Genomic DNA, 22,678 nt, shown 5'->3' with positions numbered 1-22,678 from the left:
GGGGAGAGGAGCTGGCCGCCCGCCCCCCCCCCCCCCGGTTCGGCTCGGAGAAACCCCATCCGCCCCCCGGTTCGCCGCGGAAAAGCCCCTCCCCAGCCCCGTCCGCGGCCGGGAACCGGAGGGGAAAACCCAAAGTCTGCAAAGCCTCCCGCCCCGGCCGTCCAGCCCGCGGAGCCGCCCGCAGTCAGCCGCTGCCGGTTCGGCGCGGAGAGCCCCGGCCGCCCCGTCCGCCCGCAGCCGCCGCGGCCAGATGGCGCGTCCCTGAGCCGGCCGGACCGCTGCCCCGTTTCAAGAGAAAAAAAAAAAACCCCACACCCGCCACGTTCCACCTCCCACCGCACAAGCCCCGGCCCAAACCCTCACAACGTTGCCGCCGCTGTGAAGCAGCGTGAGACCCCCCAAGACGCCATTGCTGCGGCAGGACCACCACGCGGCCGCAAGAGCTCCAAGCGCCCGCCCCGGCTGATCCCGCATGCAAATTAAGGACTCCAAGAGGGTCTCGGGATGAAGTTTAACATCAAAAAACCCTTATCAAATAAAAACCAAGTAAAATTAAAACGGATAAGAACTAATACTCAGCCGTGTGGACCCTGGAGAATCAGAAGAGCTAATTTCTCCGGTTTTGCTTACTAGCCGTAAGTTAAAAAGACCAAACCGGAGATGAGACCACAGGAGAAAACAAAGAACTGTCAGGACTCTGGGATTGCTCCCAGCGAGGGTTAGTCCTCCAACTCTGTTGAATTGCCTGCAGCAGAGCTGAAAAGGACCCTCCTCCTCCACGGCGACCACGGGCAGCCAAAAACCCCTCGAGCAAATATTAATAAGAGCTGATTAATAAAGGCGTTTATGGAGATTAATATTTTCTCCGCCCATTTTTATTCATAACAATATGTAATAGATGGAAAATTTTCTTTTGTTCAGGGTGTTTAAAAATGAATACTGATTGTCCAAAATAGTGGCAGGTTAAATTAGGATAGAGGTTTCCCTTACTGGAAGCTAAGAACCTGAGATAAAAAAAGGAAGAGCATGGGTGGAAATTCACCAGTTATAAATGTTCATCCTAATGTTTGTAAGTGTAAATCATTACTCAGCTGCAAAAAGCATTTCTATTTCCAGTTTATTTTTCACGGTGTAGCTCTAAGGAGCACAAACTCGGAAAGAAGATGTATGCCTAATTAAATGTAGCAACCACACAGCAGGAGACGATATTGTATAGAAGGTACTCTCGTTTCATTGGCTCTCCTTCATCCCAATATCTGGAGAAAGGATTACAACTAGTGCAGGAAAGACTCAGTTCCAAGGCAGGAAGAAATGAAGTTCAGTCTGCCCGCTGCTCAGGCTGGACAGCACCATCGTGTGGGAGGTGCTCACATAACAGCTGATGGAACAACTAAATCAGGATGGGCCAAATTCTCTTAGAAGTGTTAAAATTGTTTGATGTTAGTATTGAAGAGCCAGAGGCATTCAGATGGGATAAGGACAATGGGGCTCTCACTTTGTGTCCTCCCTCTTCCATGTTCACACTTTAAAACTGTAAACTGACTGGGAGAGGAATAATTTTTAAAATCTCTACAGAGCAGCTACAGTATTTGGATGCTATTACAATTTTGCCACTAATGAGAGGAAAGTAGATGCAGATGGGACAGAAAGAGATGACAACTTCAAGAACGCTGGCATGACACAACTATTTCTGATGATCTCTTACAGGAGCTACAGCCCATCTGCTCATGCACGTGAACAGCACATTTACTGTCAAGATGCTTGAGGTGAAAAGGGGAGTTTATAAAATAAATGTCCTATCTTGAGAGTTTTCTAAAAATAGCAAGTGGCAAAACAAACATGCTGTGGCCTGTGCATTTGCAATTTCAGTGGCATACCTAGACTGAGAAACAGTGTTTTATTATTTTGTAACACAGTTCTCAAATACTTCAGAAGCCAGCAATATAATCTTAGCTTCTGATCTAAATTTTAGCGTGGAGATGGGCACTGATGGCAAGATACAAGTCATGGATTATAGCCTGATGGAACAGCCGAGGTTTGGGATACATGTTTGCCTCCCAGGAACTCAAGGTAAATTTCAGTGTTGGCTTTAACATGAGCAGTCTGACACTCTTATTACAGTTATGCATTTTTCTTTTTCACTCCAACCAAAGTAGAAAAATACACTCCATAAATCCTCAGACTCTTTTCTGCATCATACTGGATCTTGCAGATCACAGGTGGCAGGCTGCATCCATGGCACATCAGTGTATTTCTCTCTCGTTTAATCTCTCTTGATTATGGCAAATGCAGTCCCCTTCATTAATCTGTCTGAAGAATGGTAGCAATTTAATCTTCTGCTTCTTCCAAAAAGCAATGATGATACCAATGCAAAGAAAGTTAGTGTTTCAGAATTCTGAAACTTTTTCTGTGCGTGGGATGATGTTTTTAACCACCCTCCCCCAAAATCATATACAATGAATCTAAGGAGAAAGTTGGGAAATTTTTTCTGCCCTCATTCTCATAGTCTTTTTGTCAAGTACGGCAGTAGAAACACTTTTAATATAGTTTTGTGTGATAGTAAATATATTTTAATTTATATATATATGTATTTTATAATTTTTTTATATATGTATAATCTTTCAAAAGTTCCTATACAATATGCTTAGCTTATAGTTCTGAGACACTTATGCCTACCTCACTGAGAGTGCATATGAATTCAGATGGTTAAAAGAGACTACTTTTTCCTTATTTAAGAATGAAAGCTGTGCTAAGCTGTTTCTTATCTATCTTCTCGTATATTTTACATATAAAAATTGTGACCCATTTTGTAAATGGGTTCTGTGACTATTCTAATTTGAAACCAACCTTTATGCCTCCGTATGAGAGAGACAGCCCTCCAGGATAGGAGGTGAGGGCAGCTGTTGTAGAAATTAGTTGAAGGACAATATGAACCATCTCATATATATTCCAGTCACAATCTCTTACTTCACCATTTCATAATTATGCATGGCAACAAAGCCAGTTTGGAAATCTTGAGTGAGTTCCTCTGAGTATCCTGAACTCTAAGTCACATGAATGGAGGAAACACTGAGAAGGCTGACATAAGTCATCCTATGTTTAGTAAAATAACTTGCAATAAAAACATCCCTTTTCTTTTTTCTGATTTCAAGTATATTTTACCTATAGAAATAGTTAAAATTCTTGAAAATGGTGTCCCAGTAATCAGATCCTTCTCCTTCACCGAAAGGACGAGGTATAGAGGTAGATGCAGCACTATAGAGAGAAGGACCGTGGCGGTAAAGCTGATGTCAGTGCCTGGTACATGTATTTACATTTCTTAATACAAAAAGTGCCCCTGTTTAAGGGTTGCAGATGAATAGAGCAGTCAGTGGGACTGTTTGTGCTTCCCTCTGGGATGCACAGGACTCCCAGCTGGAAATCAGATAGAAAGTTACAAACTACTTATCTCCTTTTACAATATCCCCAATACCGTATCACCCTTGCCCCTCCGTCATCCTGTGGCCATATGATTGTCAGTGGTCAGGAAACAGGCAAAGCCTGCAGAGAAAGCCAAGGCAGAGCTTCCAGAAACTTCTCTGGAAGCATAACCAGGCCCACAGCATTTACAGAGTCTATATGCAAAGTTGGGTTTTACACAGGAATATGGTAAGCCCCAGGTGCTCCCTTCAGGAAAAACACACACTGAGAACTTTCAAATATGTGTTGAGGAGCAGACTTTTGCACCTCATCTCTTCCAAAAAGTATAAAAGAACAAAAGTCCCAATATGTAAGTTAAAAGCTACTATTTTCAGTAGTTACCTTTTAGTTTGGGGGGTTGCTTTCCCCCCCCCTAAGTTTTTTATACAAAATACTAAATCCTATTAAGAAAGCCATGAAAAAATCAGCCTATATTAATAATAGACTGTCTGAAAATGTGACCAAAAGGATTAATTTTTTTAATCTATAGTTAGTTCCTATTCTCTTAAGGATATTTTTATACTGCTTATTTAAAGAGGACTTGTCAAGGCACACACAAATGTATTATGCCTTTTCATTATATTTATAAGAATTCATGATTCTATGATTGAGAAGAGGTTGGAAACAACATTTAAATTAACATCATTTGAAAATTTAATAGTGCAAAATCCATATAAATTATAGCTTTTGAAAGTCAATTTTCATAAATATTGCCATGTGTTTTATTTTTGAAAACTAAGTAATGTTTAGATTTCATTATGTTCAGTCTCATTTTTCAGCAGTTTTTCAGTGGAACACAGTGTTACATTTTGTAATTGCTAAAACCTTGGTAAATATTTGACAACTTTGTTTGACATTTTATAGCCTAGTTTGTTTACAGATGGCTCTAATATTTTGAACATTAGGCTTAAGAGAAAAAATAAGATCAGAGTGTTCTCCTAATCATTTAATGTACTGAAACATTTACCGCCATAAACAAATACGTAAAGTTGCTAGGTACTGCAAAAGGCAAAACTAATTAGCTATCAGTTCTACAAAAGATGCCGTCTGATTTGAGGACACTGAATGAGTCATTAGCTGCCTAATTGAATGATTTAAGGTCAAGTTTTGTGTGCATTACTATTTTAGGACTGTAATTTACTATAATTTGGAATGACAGAAGAATTGTATGCGTGTCCTTTTTACAAAAATACTACAAGGAAAGGATCAAAACCATGTGCTAATTGCTTTTTTTGTTGTATCACTAGCAAACTAAAAAACACATTTCTGTTGGTAAACATTTAGGAACTTGTTAAAAATACCATCTTGAAAATACCTTGTCTCTCCAGAAATTCATATGCAATGTTGCCTTTAATTAAATTTATTTTATTTTGCTCTACACAAAGAGCAAATAATACAAAATCATTAAAAATTATTAATAATCCTTGTTCATATCTGGATGTAACTTCATTGTATAAGTTGTAGGGAGTAAAGCTGAAGTTTTGGCAACTGCCAAATCATTTCAGCATATAAATAGTTCATATAAATAAAAAATTTGAATGTATCTGGTTTCACACTTACAACTTTTCATTAAATCAGGCTTACTTGAACCTGGTGTTGATTTTGTTATTTGATAGAAACCAGAAGGTGTAGTTACAGTACCTGGGATGATAAGTACAATATGTGTAAAATTAAGTTAAGAATTAATAAGAACTCCCTAAGAGAACGAAATTGAAAACTTCATTAGAATATTGGTTAATACCCTGTCCTGATTCTCTCCTTTGTTTTACTCAAAAAAGAAATAGAATAAAATTAGAACAGGTATAACAAGGATGATTGAAGATATAGAACATATTTTGTACTGGGAATAAACTAGGATTATTTTTAATCTGAATACGGTATGATATAAGTCAGTGAAATCACAAGAGACACAGAGAAAGTGACCAGGAGCTGCTGATTCATGGTCCTAACACGAGATCGAGGGGGCATCACATGAGCTGATGGATGTGGAACAACAACTGGGAACAAACCACAGGACTGCAGCAGTGTGTCATTGCACAACAGGGGTGTGAATTGTGGAATACACTGCCTGTGGACAGGACAGCTGCCAGAAACACACAATTTCAGAAGGTAACAGGGCAAAGTGACAGATGAAAAACTGAAGGCTACTAAAAATAAGGATAATACATCTAGCTATAGAAATTAAACCACAAATCCAACAAGAAAAGGGTGCAAAGAGTGGAAATCCGGCTTTACTATTATCTTGCCCGGACAGAACTTCTGGTATGAGCCAGTACAGCTGGTCTAGGCTATTAAAATAGTGTAACAATTTGGTTGGTACTTTAAAAGTTACTAAGTATGATATAGAAGTTGTCATAACTTGGTCCTGCCACGAACCAAACAGTAACATATGTTGCATTGTCATGACTTTTGAAACAGAAATGCTATATTGTAAAAATTTACATTAGATAAGACCTCTTTAAGTAGAGGTAAGAAAAATAATCATCTCGTCTTGGAAATGTGAGAACCGGCACAAGTTCACGTGTGGGGAGCGGGGATGGGGGTGTGGGTTTGCAGGGGTTTGCAGCAGCCCGGGGGGTGTGGAGGGGCCGGGCAGTGTTGGCAGCCCCGGTCTGGCCCCAGCCCCTCCAGGGCACGTCCCCTCAGGGCCATCGAGGCGGGCGCTGCCGCCCGGGCCCGCTGCCGTGCCTGCGGGAAGAGAACGGGGCGGCGGCGGGCTCCTTGCCGGGGGCTGTGCCCTGCGCCTGCTGCCCGTGTGCTCCCGGCCCGGGCACCTCTCCCCGCTCCCACAGCGCGGCCGGGCCCCCTCCATGCCCTTTGTCCCCTACCTGCGCGGCCCCGGCCCGGCGCGGCCCCGGCGGCGCGCGGTTGTCGTGGCGACGGGGTCAGCCGTGATTGACGGCTCGGAGAGGCAATCAGCGCCTTGCTCTGCAAACCCGCCCCCGCAGGGGCATCTTGCAGGGACGCGCCAGATAAGAACTATTTGTCCCATCATGCTCTGCATGGGAGACGCGGCCCCGGCGGGACTCCGGGGCGCGGGGCATGATGGGGTCTGTAGGCGACAGGCGGCGGCAATCCCCCGTGCAGCCAGGCCAGCCGCAGCCCCGGCATCGCCTCAGTGTTCGCCGGGCAGTGCTGAGGCGTCTCCCGCTGGGATTGAGGCGGTTCGATGCGGTTTGTTGATATGAAGATTTGTAATCTGTATCTTTTGTATTTTGGACGCATAAAAATAATTTCGTTTGCCTCGCTGCTGCTTCCTCTGTAAAACAAAGGAGCCCCGCAGTATTTTTCTCTCCGAGTGCTTGTCCTTGGTGCCCCTCCGAGGTCCATCCACCCTTATGATAAGCAGAGTTCGTTCTGTCTTCCCCGCCAATCTGCAGAGTCAGGAAGTTCCCTTTCTCGAAATGCCTGCTATGCTCCTTGTTTTGGTCTTGGCCTTATTTTACCTTCTCCTTTTATGCCATAGTTCAGAGTGGTGCTTGCAGCACAAATCAGGCAGCTGAAGGCTGCACAGTCACAACCCGGGGTTTGTGCTCTTGTCAGGCAGCAATGCCAAAGGGATCATTTCCACAGTGCAGTGGGACGGGCACAGACCCAAGGCAAGAGCCCGTTCTCTTTGAAGTTCAGTTAATAACTTTAATAGCTTAATTGTGTATAAGTGGAATGACTTGAGCATATCCACTGTACCACTAGCTGCCCTTCATAACAACAGTGCTGTGACCTGAAAGGGATTTTTGGGTTGTTTTTTTTTAATGCAACGCAGCTATTTACAACATAAACATTATTTCCCCTGTTGGAGAAGCCTGGGTGAATAACTCTGGAGCCGGCATTACCCTCGCACGGGAAGTGCATTACAGCGCGGAGAGCGCCCGTCACGTGCGGCAGGAGGGAGATGAGCATCACAAGGTGTCAGGGGCCGCCAGTGCCGGTGTGCGCGGCTCGGCTCGGCGCGGCACAGCACGGCACGGCAAAACCTAGCACGGCACGGCTCGGCACGGCACGGCACAGCCCCGCATAGCCAAGCCTAGCCCGGCACGGCACGGCACAGGCTAGCTTAGCACGGCACGGCACAGCCCCGCACGGCACAGCACAGCCCGGCACAGCCCAGGCCCGGGGCGGGCTGGCGGAGGCCGCGGCTCCCCCGCGCAGCCGAGCGGGGCCGGGAGGGAGCGGGCACGGCGCTGAGGGCACCGGGCTGGCACGGGCGGCCCCGCAGCCCCCCGGGCCGGGCAGCGGGCACGGCGGGCAGGTACGCGGCAGCCCTGGGCGGCGGGGGAGAGCGGGGGGGAGTGCCGCCTCAGCCCCCGGCCTTGGCCTTTGGGGGGCCGCGGTGAGGGAGCGCCGAGCCCCGGTGGTGGCGGTGCGGGTGCGGATGCGAGCGGCTCCCGCGCCGGCCCCTGTGCCATCCGCAAGGCTGCGGCAGCCCGCGGTGCTGGGAGCCTGCAGCCGATGGCAAGGGGAGGGCGGCTGAGGGAACGGACCGGCTCGCCCCGGCCCGCAGTGACAGCCCCGGCTGTGGCCGCCCAGACCCCGGCCCGGGCCTGGGGCAGCGCGGGGCGCGCTGGGAACGGCGCCTCAGGCCCACGGGAGCGCCAGGAGGGGATTTGGGTGGTGGGTGGTTTGTTGTTGTGGTGGTGGTTTTTTTGGTTGCGGTGGGGTTTTTTTTGTTGGTTGTTTTTTGGTATTTATTTATTTATTTATTTATTTATTTATTTTTATTCGGCACAGATATTGACAAGACTATTGCAGTGGCAGAGTAGGGTTTAATTTTAGCAATGCTGGATCAGCTGTGAGAAAGATGAGTGGATCTTTCCCACCATAGCAGACTCCATCCTGCAGGACAATGGAAGTCAGATAAAACAGGAGCTGAACTTTTTTCAGCCTCTGTACAGGCTTGTTCTCAGTGTTACACTGCTGACTCAAAACTTTTCTTGCTTTCCCTCACAATTGGGGAAATTGAAGGTCTCAAATCGTATCTGAAACAGCCTGTTGTTCTGCTGTGTGCAGGGGCTGCTGGAGGAGACTGGATGTGACCAGACATTTGTAAAGATCAGTCTTGATGATTAATTTTTGTTTGAATTATATACAAAACTTATGGGAATTCTTATGGGAATCAAAAAGAAACTATCTAATAAGGCACACCTTTATTCACAGCCTAGGCTGTCTTCACTGTTCTTAATGTCATCAGTCTTTTATCTAAAACAAATATTCCTGGCTAGTTCTTAAATATTTTATAAAGCATTTGTAAAATGTTTGGGAGTCAGTGAATTTAGTAACAAATCAAAATATAAATAGGCTGAATACTCTGCAGAGTAATGTCTCAAAACGTGTTTATAAAATATCTAATCTTTCCCCCTCATACTGAACTCAAATGTGAGCCTCTTCGGCTAATCATGATTCAATTACCTCTTGTCTTTTTGTTTGGTTCATCTTCACTGGTAGTTTGCATTGGGTCTTTTATGGCAAAGGAAAAAGACATTATCCTGCCAAATGACAAGTTAATGCTCTCAGGTAATTTATCTGAATTGCAATTTGTCATGCTCCGTCTCCATTTCCAAGAGTGAACCATGTTAATAGTAACGTATAAGAAAACTGCTGCCTCTCTTGAAAATTCCATTTCTTTCAGGGACTGGACATGGGCTTGTAGGTGTGTGTGAGAAAATACAGCACTGAATATTTTTTCCGGAACAGTGAATGCTCATGAGAGGCTTCTGGTGCTCTTCTTGAGTCAGGATGTCTTGCACATGTGCTGTTGTTGTCAAGTGAGAGAGGAAGAAGCTTTTGGGAAGTGACTCTGAAATTTCAAATGAACAGAAATGATCAAATATAGTTATTAAATAAGTGTCCTGCCAGCCTAACTGCAAATTTAAGAACTTGCCCATATTTTTCTTGGAGATCCACAGAATGTGTGCAATAAGAGAAAGGTCTGAAATTCAGTATAAAGTGTAAGTGTCTTTCACAGAAGATAAACGTCATTGGAATCCAGGTTGTTAGTGCAGACTGATCTGCTGCTACTATACTGATGCTTGCATGTTTTTCAACTGACAAGAACTACTTTTCTTTTCAGAAATGGAAAATCCTGAAGTGTCTGTGAGCAGCTGCAGTGCATGTGACAATGAAAACCTCTGCAGCTACAAACGACATTCATCAGTATCACAGGAGGGGCTTTTGGAAGACCAGCTTAGAAGGAAGTTAAAATTTTTCTTCATGAACCCATGTGAGAAATTTTGGGCCCGGGGCAGAAAGCCTTGGAAACTTGGGATTCAGTTACTCAAAATAGTAATGGTTACTGTCCAGGTGAGTACCTATGGAAGCAGGGGCTCAGCCTATGGGAAGTCAAATGAAAGCAGGTGACATGCTGTTCATGGTGTAGTGCAGAGAAAGGGAAAGGATAGATTGCAAAATTATCTTATTTGCATATATGTAGCTTAGATCTCAGGTGGCATAATTTTCTCCTAAAACTATGGACTGAAAAAAATAGCCTTCAGGAGTACAGATGAAAGGAACCATGTTCAAGGGCTCAACTTGACTTTTTACTTTACTTTTTTTTCTTTGCCATTTTCCCTCCCAAAGGATGGCGTCCCTACACATTTGTTACCCCAATAAGTGCTTCACTGTTGTGTTTGAGGGAAGGAAAAGTTGTTTCTGTTTCAATATCACAGTGATAAGAACTGAAATTAATGACTTTTTCATGATGCTTGCTTATATCTTGCATATGGCATACAAACTCTTGCATTGAAAAAAACCCTCAGAAATTCTTCCTCACTCTTCCTCTCACCCAGGCTTGAACCACAGATTTCATATGACACATTTATCTGCTGCTCAAAACACAATTGCTTGTCTCAAAGTTCTCTGGTTAAGGTAGAGGAAAGTTCTCATAAAACCTTTCTAAGGCCTCAGATGATCCTTCAGAGTTGCTACATGTGATTTCCCTTTATGGTCATGCCAGTGCTATGGCAATACATGTATAGAAAAGAATGTTTTCTTTCCATTTGCATGGATGATGGCACAAACTGCAGAAATACAAGTTCTCCTGCTGTGCATCTAGCAGCATGTTTGCATCCCTTACTATTTCATTTTTCAATGTGCCATCATTCTCTGATTGCCATCTCTCCCATTTCGCAACTAAAAGTAAAATTTGATGATGGAAGAATCCAAATAAGAAAGAAACTAATGCTGATTTTGTATTTTTGAAGAAAATCTGCCTGTAGGTAATTCAGTCTGAGCAGTGTTGGTTTGCTGATGTATTCCTGTGTGCTGAGCATGCTGAGCTTGCCTACAGAGCATTTCAGTATCTCTGTAACTGAGTTACCCTTATCAAAACCTGCATATCCAGTTTGCACCATGGCCATAAAACTAATCTGTAGACTACTGATTCAGACTTATATCTGATGAGTTTTTTCACAATACACCTGACACCAGATTTGAAACAATAGTCAAGAGAATTGTGAGCTCCCAGAAAAAATACATCATGTACTTCTAAAAACTTTTTCCAGTCTGGATAGTAGCTAAAAGAGTTTCATTTCATGAATGGTTGCAATATATCTTTTTTACCAGCTTCAGGTGTTATCTTGTTACAAGCACAGCTTTGGTGAGTTATTCTCAAAGTGCTTTTCACTGAAACTTGATTGAGAGATGTTTGTTTTCCTGAGTTGTCCTCAATTTCCCTTTTGTGCACTGGAGTAAGGACTTGGAAGAGGGGTCTTGTTAAGTCTCATCCTGCCTTTTTGGCTGAGGAACAATGATATTCCTGCAGGGCAAGTCAGTTGAAGCCAGGCCGAGCTAACAAAGCATGTGTAACAGTATATAGGGAGCTCCAACCTGAGATGGTATCATTTTCTTTGTAAAAATGCCAGTCTTTGTCCAAGATGCTGTAAACATGTTAAAGGCACATTCATGAAACCGATTGTTTCCTTAAAGTCAAACTTTCATTTGACCAGCTGTGGAATGGAGCAGCCTGCATGTAATTGCCATGTCCGCCAGTGAGACAAAAGACTGGCTGTTCATAAAACGGGGTTCATGTGTTAATCCAGAAGTCAACTTTGTCTTTGAACAGGAAATACAAATATCTTTTTCAGCTGGTGGTTTTTGGATTGAGCAATCAAATGGTGGTTGCCTTCAAAGAAGAGAACACTGTTGCATTCAAACATCTTTTCTTGAAAGGATATACGGACAGAATGGATGATACCTATGCTGTATACACACAAACAGATGTCTATGACCAGATATTCTTTGCAATTAACCAGGTAGGGATTGTTGTTGCAATATGTACAATATATATGGTCTTTGTCTGGGTACCTTTTTTTGAATTGAACTTTTGTGTCAATTGCTTAAGACTAAAGCATCAAGTCCTTTTGGTTTTATGTCATTGCTGGAGCACTGTAGTGTGGTAACATCCTTAATCAGTGTACTAGTTCTACACAAAAAGCACTCATTCTGAGCCAGAATTCTTTGCAACTAACAAATTAGACTCTCTAGTAAGGATTGCAAAGAGAAAAACATAATAAGCAAAAAGCTATTTAGATCCAGATTCTGTACTTAGTGTTTTTGTCAAATACCTTAAAATATTTGAGGACTCAGCTGTTTTGTGGTTTAACTTTCACAGTTCTTTAGGTGACCTTTTAAATTAAAGAGGCGGGTTATAATTCATCCAAGCACTTCTGGTTTCTGGTTTTCTTTGGGTTTTTTTTTTTTTTTTTTTTCTTTCTCACAGACTAACGGTTTCATTGCTGTTTGTTGGTTTGTTTGTTTTGAACTTCAGTACCTCCAGCTGCCCAACATCTCTGTTGGAAATCATGCTTATGAGAAGAGGGGAGCAGAAGAGACACCTCTGGCTGTTTGTCAGCAGTTCTACAAGCGAGGAATCATCTGTCCTGGAAATGACACCTTTGATATAGACCCAGAGATTGTGACTGGTGATGAACCTAATCTATTTTATCAGTTCTTTGGGAGGACAGGACCTACCTTTTGTGATAAATTCTTTTAAAAACTTTACAGTATGGTATAGTCTTATCATATGATTTATATTGAATTTACTACCAGCCAAAACTGGTAAGAAAAGTTCTTTTTGTAACTAATGTCTAACGCTCACCTCTAATGTCTAATGCCAGAAAGAAGTGATGAGCCTTTAGCACTGATGACCATCTAATACACGTATTTGGGGCTAATTTTCAGGAGCACTCCCTGTGAATTCATGATGAATAACTTGGCTGGTGTTCAAGGAAGCCAGTGTATTTGTCAGTTGGCTTCTCAGATGACTCCTCACTCAAGTGTGCTATCTTGTCTGGTGTAGCCAACAGCTCATAACAGCCTCGGGAGTGGGACAGGCAGATTACGGTTAAAGAACCTGATAATCCATGAGATATTGTTGTGAGTCCTTATCCATTCCAGACTGCTTGTACATTGAGCCAACGACTCCATTACACAACGCAACAATGGGAAAGCACAATTTGAATTTCACTCTGGATTTCCCCAGGTGAGGAGGCATGGACACCTCCTGTGTTGGGGTATTGGTACATTTTCCCTGTGCAAGGCTAACCTGGAGCTCTGTTGCAGACTGGTGGCAGTGCAGCTCATGTTCAATCTGAAGGCAATCAACCTCCAGACCGTTCGTCACCACGAGCTCCCCGACTGTTACGATTTCACTCTGCGGGTATGTGGAGGCCTGCCACAGGTCTTTCTGTTCAAAACCAGAAAATTACTTGCTGGTTTACTGCGCACAGTCAGCACAGGTATTTTCTGAAGAGTGTTGAGTACCACTGGGTCAGTGGTGCCTGGATTACTCTGTTAAGGCGTAAATAACCAGCAGTTGTCACTGTGGAAGGAATGTTTGAGTGCTCCTGATGTGGTCCTGAAGTACTTGCTTGGTTTACAGCCACTTGTGCTCTAATCCATCTGAAGAAAATGGAAGTGTAAATCTCCTCTCTTTAGAGAGATGCTTCTGGGAAAGATTGTTTTCAGATCATAGAGGAATGAGAATGCAGTTTAAAAGTATTTCACCTAGTAGCTAGTTGATCAAACAATTTGTGGCAAATACATGGTTCAGCAGATTTGTCTTTCATTTTGACAGCATTTATTTGAAGATACTGGAATTACTTTAACATTAGAAAAGTTTTGTAGCTTCTCCTTTAGGAGAATTATGCTGCATCATTATGCAGGTTTAGCGATACAGTGGGCTACATGTGTAATTGTTTAACTTTATAAAGACATGCACCCTTTTAATTTGTTTTTGTTTTTAATACTACAGATTTTGTTTGATAATAAAGCACACAGTGGAAGAATTAAAATAAGTCTAGACAATGACATAGCAATCAGGGAATGTAAAGACTGGCACGTTTCTGGATCAAGTAAGTGACATAAATGTGTTCAAGTTTTCAAATTGTGTCCACTGGCACAATGTTTGTTAATCTTTTTCTTTATGAAAAGGTGAGGCACCAATGACATACAATCTCTATCTAATATGTGTACTCCAAATCTGATTTTCTAGGAAATTGTTCTTCAACCTGTGATCTGAAAACCTGGGAATCCAGCCACACCATTACTTTCTGTAGCAGGTCTCAAGGCTTGCACCATTGATAATGTCAAACCAAAATTTTTCCATGCCTCACTGTACATCCTTCTATCTTTTGCCTCTGAAATTACACTGCTCATTTCTTAAGGCAGAGTTGTGAAACAGTCTAGCACCAGGCAACCGGACACATGATAGTGGTGGAAAGTTGAAGCTGATTCACTCTTATTTCAGGGCTTAGCACTAGGAAGGATAAGCATTTTTGCTAAGGCTTTCTGCAGTGGAATGGTTAGAAACTCTTCTTACTGTTGCTTAAATGCAATTTGCTGTGTATTTGGCTATAACTGAGGTGCACAGGATGGTTAAATATCTTATATAGCGACTGACGAGAATGAGCCATCTTTGCTGGCAGATATTTGGCCTGGTCAAAACATCATCTTTTTTCATTAGCAAAAATAATCTCTGTGATAGTCAGAAGCTTTCCAGCACTTTCAGATTCCACTTTGCAACCGGATGAACCAGGTCCTTCTTTCTACTTTGCCACTTTCTCTGTTGCTATTCCTGCTTTAGGGAATGAAGATCTGGTCGGGAAAAAGGATAAGCGGTGTTTTTGTAAAGGTGCAGACTGAAATTAGTTATTGGGGCCCGAAGGAGGCGCGTTCCGGGGCTCGGCGCCGGTGCCGTGCCGGCAGTGCCCAGCAGGCGGCGCCCCTCCTAGGACCCGCGTTGGTTTCCAGCGCCTCCAGCGCCCCTCAAATCCATCCCCGGGGTGCCCCTCCTGTGGCCTCAAATCCAGGGAAACCTGGACAGGCAGTGGCTGCAGCTGCACAATAACCACTTCTTGCTGTTCTGCATCACATGGCAAAAACAAATGGCAGCGGTGTAACAAAGAAGTACTGGGTGGGCTTTTTCTGAGTAGTGCAATTCGTGAAGTCAACTAGAATTTCAGCCGCCCATTTTGTAGAATTAGTGCATGTTATTGCAAATGTAGCATTTATTTGTTTGATTTTTTTTTTCTCAGTCCACCATCTTTTAGCATTAAAAATCTAATCCTTTGACTGTCACCTTATTTTCAGCTGTATGGTAGATATAAAAACAAACAAGCAAACAAATTTTGTGCAGTGTTTAACATTAGATGATCAAGAATGTGAATTTTAGTAACATAAGAGACAGAGAACTCATGTCTAACTCAATGTTGATCTTGACTAGCTGAGCAATAGTACAAGTTATCTGCACTGCCCTAGGACAGAAAAACTGACTGTCAAATACTGGTCTGAAAGAGAAGATACATATTATAAAGTTCCTAAGATTTTGAAAAAAAAATTCTGAGCACCTCTATGACTCCAAAGGCCATTCCAGTCCCTGTAAAATGATTAACTCTCACCTATAATTCTGCAGGGCTGTAAGAAGCACTCACACTCTGGTATATTTTTATTGTGGTATCAACCCTCCTAAATTTACTGAAATAGTATCTGTAGTGCAGATGCATTTGTGTCTCTCATAAAATATTTAAGATAAACTTTGTGGGAAAAAATGCTAAGATTTTTCTTAATTCAGTTGTATAAATATAGTTAACATCAAAACTTGATTTTTACTTCAGTAATGGTCAACAAGAATAAATATACTATAAACATGTACATTTTTGTTCTTGCAGTACAGAAGAACACTCATTACATGATGATCTTCGATGCTTTTGTCATATTGACTTGTCTGGCTTCATTGATCCTTTGCACACGATCAGTGATTAAAGGAATTTGGCTCCAAAGGGTGGGTACAGCTCCTTCTTTGGATAAGCCTTGTCATGTGTAACCCTGATTAACTGTTTTCTTTCTCTCTTTCCCCTAGGAATTTGTAAGCTTTTTCCTATATTATTATAAGAAAGAAGTATCTTTCAGTGATCAAATGGAATTTGTCAATGGGTGGTACATCCTGATTATAGTCAGCGATGTCCTAACTATTGTTGGATCAACTCTAAAGATGGAGATACAAGCTAAGGTAGGCTTTTCACACTGTCAGATGGAAGCAAAACTGTTTCTGTCCAACCTAGGTTTAAATCTCTCAGAGAACTTAGACTGGCTGTACTTGCTTCTGAGTGGCATGGCATTTTAAAACTCTATCTTCTTCTCCAGAATTGCAACTTATGCATATTGTTTCTAGTAGCAAGATTTAAAACTCCAAATATTACTCTATATTACAGTGCTGAATTATCATTGTTCCCAGTGACTCTGAGGAATAAAATGTAGTTCATCTCTGAAAGTCTGACTGTTGACTTCCTCCCTTTCTCACTTATATTGGCTCATTTGATTAATTTTTTCAAATTTACCATTTAACTTTTGGAACTCTGTTTACAAGTGTTTAACAGAGTCTCCTTAAATATCACTTTGCTGCTTTCCCAGCTTCTGTTTTGCAGCAGGCACGTAACAGTCAGCCACAGCAGGTTCTGGGCTTTCACTTTCTAAAATAAACTTGATATGGACAAAACTCAAAACTTGTAGAACATTGCATTTTACAGCATTAGGGAAGAAAAAATATTATAATATGCTATCCTGAAGCACTCTGATATTCGGATAATACTGATCTTCACAAAATCTCTAGCAGTCTTTGAAGTGTGAAATTGCAACATAGTGGACTTTGGACAGTAGTGATGAAAGGATGGGTCTGAAATCCATCTGCTGACAGCTTGACTATCACAAACACCCCGTACACATTGTCCTGTCTCACCACAGGACTTATAAACTCACTGAGAGTAGAAAGAAGCTGTGAGGAAGTTGGCTAAGATAAGACATAGCTCCATCCTGCTTTAGGAGGAGCAAAAAAGAGAACAAGATTGAAATAAGATCTTGCATTAAGGATTCCTGTCTTATATTACAAATACATTTATTTATATATGTAAGAGTATTTTACTAAACTCCTGTCTACAGGTATATTTTACTCCATTTTGCAGGCCTTGAGAATGATGATAACAAGGTCTTGTTCCATGTTACTGTATGAAAGTGGTTGAATAAGAAGTTCACATTAAAGTAGCCTAAATTTGTTTCTTGTCAAGCTCTAAATGAATTATGCTGATAGGAAAGATCAGCCAATATCCATTGCCAATATCTATTATTTATGTTTTATTCTTAGGAGAATAGAAACAGAAATGAATGAAAACTTCTTTTCAGATAAGCTGTCATGGTCCATGTCAGAGTAGAGCTGCAGTTCAGGAACAGAGCACATGCAAATTTGGATGAAAACAGGCCAGTATCTGTAGGTGGAAGAAACAGCAAAGTGCCAATAGATATAAGTTCCAGATAGAATTCATTAGAAGCTAATTAGTCTTCTCCTTGATAGTTCTATGTAGTTCATAGTTCCCAACTACATAACAAGATCCTCCTGAGTATTTATCTGAGGAATGCTGGCAAGTCATGCTAATTTTTACTAAGGGTCTTTCTTACATACAGGAAGAACTTTCTTTGTTCTGTGTCATGTTTACACTGTCCATTGGGATGCAGTGCAGAGATTCCTAAGATGCTCTGAGGAATCTGTCAGTGCAGATTCCAAAAGCAGTTGCTGCAAGTCTGGAAGCAGCATAAAAATGTTTGCAGTGCCACTGCAGATCTTGGTGAGCTGGGTGCAGAGGAGGTGTCTCTGCTTCTGCAGTGCACCTGCCTTGCAAATAAAGCTCACCTTGTTAGAATCTGTTTTACAAACAGACACGTGTAAAGGCATTTCATGAGTTGCACTTGAAAGTGCTCCTGCTCTTTAGTGGGATCTCTCTCTAATGTATATTGCCTCAAACTAATTTTTAATTGGGAGAGTTTGCCAAAGGAAAAATGTTCTTAACAAATCTTTCTAGTAATGGGAATCACAATTTAGAACCTGTCAGTTGTTACATTAAATAATTTTTTTCCTTTCTTACTTTTTTGCTTCTTTTCTTGCTTTTTTCCCAGAGTCTGACAAGTTACGATGTCTGCAGCATACTCTTAGGAATATCCACTATGCTTGTGTGGCTTGGAGTCATTCGCTACCTAGGTTTCTTTCAGAAGTATAATGTAAGGATCTCCTGGGATCTTCATATTGTTGGTATTTATTCTGTTTGTTGCTATAAGAGGACTGGAAGAAGTATCTGGTTGAATTCTAACTGTCTGCATTGCTTTGTGCAGCTTCTCATCCTAACACTGCGAGCAGCATTACCCAACGTAATGAGGTTCTGCTGTTGTGCTGCTATGATCTACCTGGGCTATTGTTTCTGTGGATGGATTGTGCTGGGGCCATATCATGTGAAGGTAATGCTCTGCCCATGAAAAAAGACAACTTGAATAACAGAATGAGAGATCACTACTGTTGTTTTCTACTTCTCCATGTCAAGGCTTCCCTTAATGTAAAAATAGTGCATCTTCAACATGATGCTGCTCTGTTTGAGGAGTCTGACTTCCATGACTCAATCAGACTTTCCTCAAGTTATGAAAGCTCCAAGTCAGAAGTGGAAGCTGCCGTGACTCTCAATCACATGCTGATATTTTAAGAAATAATTTCCATTTTGCAGAGCACTGGTATCAGACTAAAACTCTGGAGACATTATGCTTGTCCCTCTCAAAAGAGAAATTTGCTTATCTGAATTGAATGTGTGTATGTATAGGAGGTGACAAAGTTTGCTTGTTCCTCAGACGTTTTACTGTTTGCACCTCATCATCCCCTGGGTGTAGGAAGAGGTCTGAGGCAGCCAGTCATCAGCAGTGCATGTTGTTCTTGTTAGGTACAGTCTTCATGTCAAATAAAGCAGTGACATGTCCTCGTCTGCTTCCCTCCTCTAGTTTCGCACTCTCAACATGGTTTCTGAATGCCTTTTTTCATTGATCAATGGAGATGACATGTTTGCCACCTTTGCACAAATGCAGCAGAAAAGTTACTTGGTTTGGTTATTCAGTAGGATCTACCTCTACTCCTTCATCAGTCTGTTCATCTATATGGTGCTGAGTCTCTTCATTGCACTCATTACAGATACGTATGAAACAGTCAAGGTAAGCACAGACTGTTCATCTGGAATAACAGTGCAAGATTGGTGCTATCAAAACTCTCATCTCCCTCAGTATTTCAACTTACAGCGCCTGCCAATCTCAAGAATAAATATAATGACTACTTTTGAGGGTCCAAAGTGATGACAGGAGGGTCTTTAATCCCTCTCTACTTTGTTTTTCTTTAAAAAGTCTGTCTGTTTTTCTGCTCCAATGGAAGCTAAATATCTAAATATCTAAAAAGCAGTATTTTCATATTAGGTCCTATGAATCTTTTAATTTCAGATTTGAGCAGTGTCTCAAAAGTGGTCTGGGGGGGAATTTGGGTTATTGCAGGTTTTAGCCTTGTTAAAGGTTTAACTAAGTTATCAATTTTTAGCACTACCAGCAAGATGGCTTTCCTGAGACAGAACTGCGGAGATTTATATCACAGTGCAAAGACTCACCAAACTCTGGGAGGTACAGGTTAGAGGAGGAAAGTTCTGCATCTCTCTTCTGTTGTTGTAATGGTATGTATCTATATTAAAATTATCTATTAAGGTATATGCAAAAAATGCTAAAAAAATGTCCCTGGTACAATGTTTATGAAAAGTACTTATGAAAAATTCTGGGGGAAGCTGTATATGTGGGGGAAACCCACACGAAAATCCCAAACTATTTCTAATGAACAGGGCACTTCAGCAAAATGTCTGCAGACAGCAAATTTCTTAGAAGATGTGAGGGAACTTCCAAATTAAGAATCACTTAACATGTGAAAAACTATACAGAAATTAAGATAATATTTACAGTAACTTGGGAACCCCATATATGTAATGTGTAAGCATCAACATTTCCTGTGCTCACTGCAACAGGCAGGACTTAGAGAACTCTTACCCACTTTTTAATCACACCTTGTGCAGGTAACAGGCCTGAAACTTGGGGAAAAAAATCAGCTTGTCAAGGTTTTAAGACAGCATGCAGTTTGAGATGCTATTACAGCACTTGGAAAACATTGCCTAACTTCCATTATGGAGAGAAAATGCTTCAGTTATTTGAAGCTGTGTTTCTTCAGCAATACTGATTGCAGGATACGTGGTTTATCTTTAACCTGGCTGGCAGCAAGTCTGAGTCTTCCTTGCTGAAGAGTCTTTTGTTTGGGGAGCTGAAAAATATTTGCCGTTTGATTAAAAAGATCAAAGATGCAACTCCTTGGTGTTGGGGTTTTCTGATGCTGTATTGTTATATGCCTGATAGAACATATTTGTGAGAGGGAGGAGATGGGGCCATATTTTGGAGCAGGGAGATGACAGAGCCTGCTGTGAGCCAGCCCCTGTTCTGACCAAGTGTCTTACTGGAGATAAAAGGGTGGGATGAAACAGAGCAGGGCATCTTGCTCCTGGGTAAAGGGCATGGACATGTTAATATTTCCTTTTCTGCACACACCTCTCAGTTTAACCAGACAAGAAAGCCAGCATACAGTGGGACAGGGTGAGGATATAATAATTTTCCTACTGACTGTACAGTGGGGATCAGGCATATAGGAGAGCAGTCTTGAATTCAAAATGTTTTCTGGTGGTTCATAGCAGTTTCTTGTCAATGGATGTCAAATTATTAATAGTTTATTTGCATTTTTAAGTCTGCTTGTATGGTGAAACTATTATTTTGGTGCATGTACTTGACAACTTCCCCCTCCTCTCTTGTACAGGTTGTAGTGAACATATTTAATGGATTGAGGGAGCATATCATGGAGGCTTTAAAGCAGCACACATTGCAAGAACTGGACAATGGAGCTGGTGGAAAACCTTAGCTCTGAAGACTTAATCTGCTTTACCTAAGAAACAGTGTAAGCCTGTGGCAGAAGTTTATGCTAAACTTAAACTTAGACCCTTTGATTAGACATTCACTTCTAGTTCAGGGGGCTTGGGGATGGTTTTTATTGGTTTTATTTTCTTTGTTTCCTCAGTTAAATTGTGCTAGAATGCAAAGGGAATAAAAACCTGTCTGTGTTCAGAGACTTGGCTAGATTATAAGAGTAGAATATAAATGTAGTAACTGTCAACTATAAGTAGAACTAGTGCCAGACAATTCCAGCTTTGAACACCAACCTAGCCCTCAGTACTGCAGGCATTATCTGTCTATGGCTGACCTGTTGAATGAATGCTCACTAGAGCCCTCAGCAGTTTTTTTTTTTTTTGTTGTTTATTTGCACTCACAGAAAAAATAAATATTATGAAATTTGGTGTAATTTGTTTCTGGAGTCATTACAGTGAGTTGATACACAAGCCACTCAAACATAGCTGAAAGCATAAAAGAAATACTTCTTTAAGCACAAGTACCACTGGATGTAAGTGGCAATCTATTCTCAGAGAGGCTGGGATATGCCAGGCTGAAATGAAGTTTGAGGGATGAGCTGAGTGGAGAAAGGTTCTTATGTATCAAGCACTGGGCAGGGTCAGTTACAGTCTTCAGCTTAACAGTGCTTGGATCTTACATTTTTAAAGGAAAAATCAGAAAAAAACCTTTTCAAAATACCTGTTTTTTAAAATTTGAAATCTTCCCCTCACATACAAGTCTGTAAACCTGAAGTCTAAACTAAGTTAAAGATACAGGAGATATGTCTCTGAGAGTCTTATCTCTCCATGCTTTAGAAACTGGATGTTTCCTAGCAACCTACTAACCTTCTACTGTCAGTGGCTGGCTGAAACATTAGCTCTTCTAAAAGTTCAGTTTTGACAACTTACTTTATATTCTTTGTTGATTGTGATGCTATTTAATGAATGCCTTATTTTCTATAGTCTATTCACTCTGGGAGCAGAATATAAAACTAAAGGGAAGTGTATTTTAGAGAACTTGGATTTGTGAGCAGCATTGCTGTAGCTGTGTGTGACAATGTATAGTGCTGCAGAGGACACTAAACATGTTCTGTCTGAATGCTTACACATTGTAAATGTGCTACAATAAACACTTACAGCTGCAGTAAGTATGGGCTGTGTCAGTATTCATTTTAAGAGTAAATATGTTGCCAGGAGCAACATAGGAGTTAATATAGGAGCTTTGTTTTAATAGTGCTATGCAATTTCTGGCATGAAACGGACTGTAGAGTGTGTAAACTTGGATTTCCTGTAGACATGATAGTTCCTGTGGACCCTGGCAAGGACCTGTTTCCAGCTGATGTTTAACAGCATTTCATAATTTGCCATAGAAACAAATATTCAAGTATTTATCCTTACACTAAAAACACTTCTCAAATTCAGCAAAGGCAAACCAAATGCAAGGCGTAGGCAGAACAGACTATGCAGAGTATCTGAAACTTTTGTGTACTGAGGTCCTTCTGTTTCAGCACTTAGGTACCTAAGACCAAAGACTTTTGAAGCTTTTCAAGAAGACTCAAAGCAGTCTTGCCTCAAAAAGCAAAAATTAAGTGACCATGTTTGCTCTTGATACAATTCACCCCTTATGGATCTTTGACAACAAGATATAATGTGCACATCATTATAGTATAAAGTAATTTATGTAAGGAATTCAGGCAAGGGTGGCAAACGCTTTAAGATCAGTGAAATGCAGAAGGCAGACTTACATGGCTTTTTCATTCAGAGTTAAGAGAAAGCTAAGATTAATAATTCACTTAAAATACGGGTACATTTTGTAAACAACTGTGGAACACTTTGCCAATACAGTTAGAAGGCAAGAAGTGGTCTGATTTAATTTAGAACGGGGTAGAACATATGCTTTGTCACTG

General features: G+C 41.4%; 2 protein-coding genes across 7 annotated transcripts in view; one reads left to right on the top strand and one right to left on the bottom strand.

The window, feature by feature from the left end:
• The window catches only part of DNAI3 (dynein axonemal intermediate chain 3), a 28,511-nt gene extending 22,164 nt beyond the window's left edge, over nucleotides 1-6,347 (bottom strand). For 3 of the 4 annotated variants that reach the window (XR_014590703.1, XM_083867485.1, XM_083867487.1), the window contains exon 1: nucleotides 6,288-6,347. The gene's annotated coding sequence lies outside the window, so the exon portion shown is untranslated. The remainder of the gene's footprint in view (nucleotides 1-6,287) is intronic. The other variant, XM_083867486.1, reaches the window with a different exon arrangement.
• Nucleotides 1,977-21,903, top strand: LOC310912714 (mucolipin-3-like). Of its 3 annotated transcripts, none has more exons than XM_083867488.1 (14): nucleotides 1,977-2,070; nucleotides 9,527-9,756; nucleotides 11,538-11,705; nucleotides 12,221-12,374; nucleotides 12,850-12,934; nucleotides 13,015-13,111; nucleotides 13,706-13,805; nucleotides 15,621-15,733; nucleotides 15,812-15,961; nucleotides 17,896-17,997; nucleotides 18,109-18,231; nucleotides 18,760-18,966; nucleotides 19,340-19,469; nucleotides 20,645-21,903. In XM_083867488.1, exons 1-14 carry the CDS (start codon nucleotides 1,980-1,982, stop codon nucleotides 20,662-20,664), a joined length of 1,770 nt encoding a protein of 589 aa, XP_083723614.1. In that variant the 5' UTR covers nucleotides 1,977-1,979; the 3' UTR covers nucleotides 20,665-21,903. The 3 variants fall into 3 exon arrangements, with proteins under 3 accessions (XP_083723614.1, XP_083723616.1, XP_083723615.1); XM_083867489.1 differs by lacking the exon at nucleotides 1,977-2,070 and adding an exon at nucleotides 7,208-7,708; XM_083867490.1 differs by lacking the exons at nucleotides 19,340-19,469; nucleotides 20,645-21,903 and having other exon boundaries at nucleotides 17,896-18,028; nucleotides 18,760-18,902.
• Nucleotides 21,904-22,678: the final 775 nt, after the last annotated feature.

The sequence above is a fragment of the Zosterops lateralis genome (assembly GCF_965231275.1).
Source record: "Zosterops lateralis genome assembly, chromosome: 9".
Lineage (NCBI taxonomy): Eukaryota > Metazoa > Chordata > Aves > Passeriformes > Zosteropidae > Zosterops > Zosterops lateralis.
The sequence above is the reverse complement of the archived record's forward strand: the minus strand, read 5'-3'. Positions and strand labels throughout refer to the sequence as shown.

Excerpts from the sequence above, each read along its gene's own strand:
- LOC310912714 (XM_083867488.1), top strand. The coding sequence starts at position 1,980 with ATGGGCACTGATGGCAAGATACAAGTCATGGATTATAGCCTGATGGAA. Across the intron at positions 12,375-12,849 it reads AGACCCAGAGATTGTGACTG|ACTGCTTGTACATTGAGCCA; the intron begins GTGATGAACCTA and ends TATCCATTCCAG. Across the intron at positions 15,962-17,895 it reads AGATGGAGATACAAGCTAAG|AGTCTGACAAGTTACGATGT; the intron begins GTAGGCTTTTCA and ends CTTTTTTCCCAG.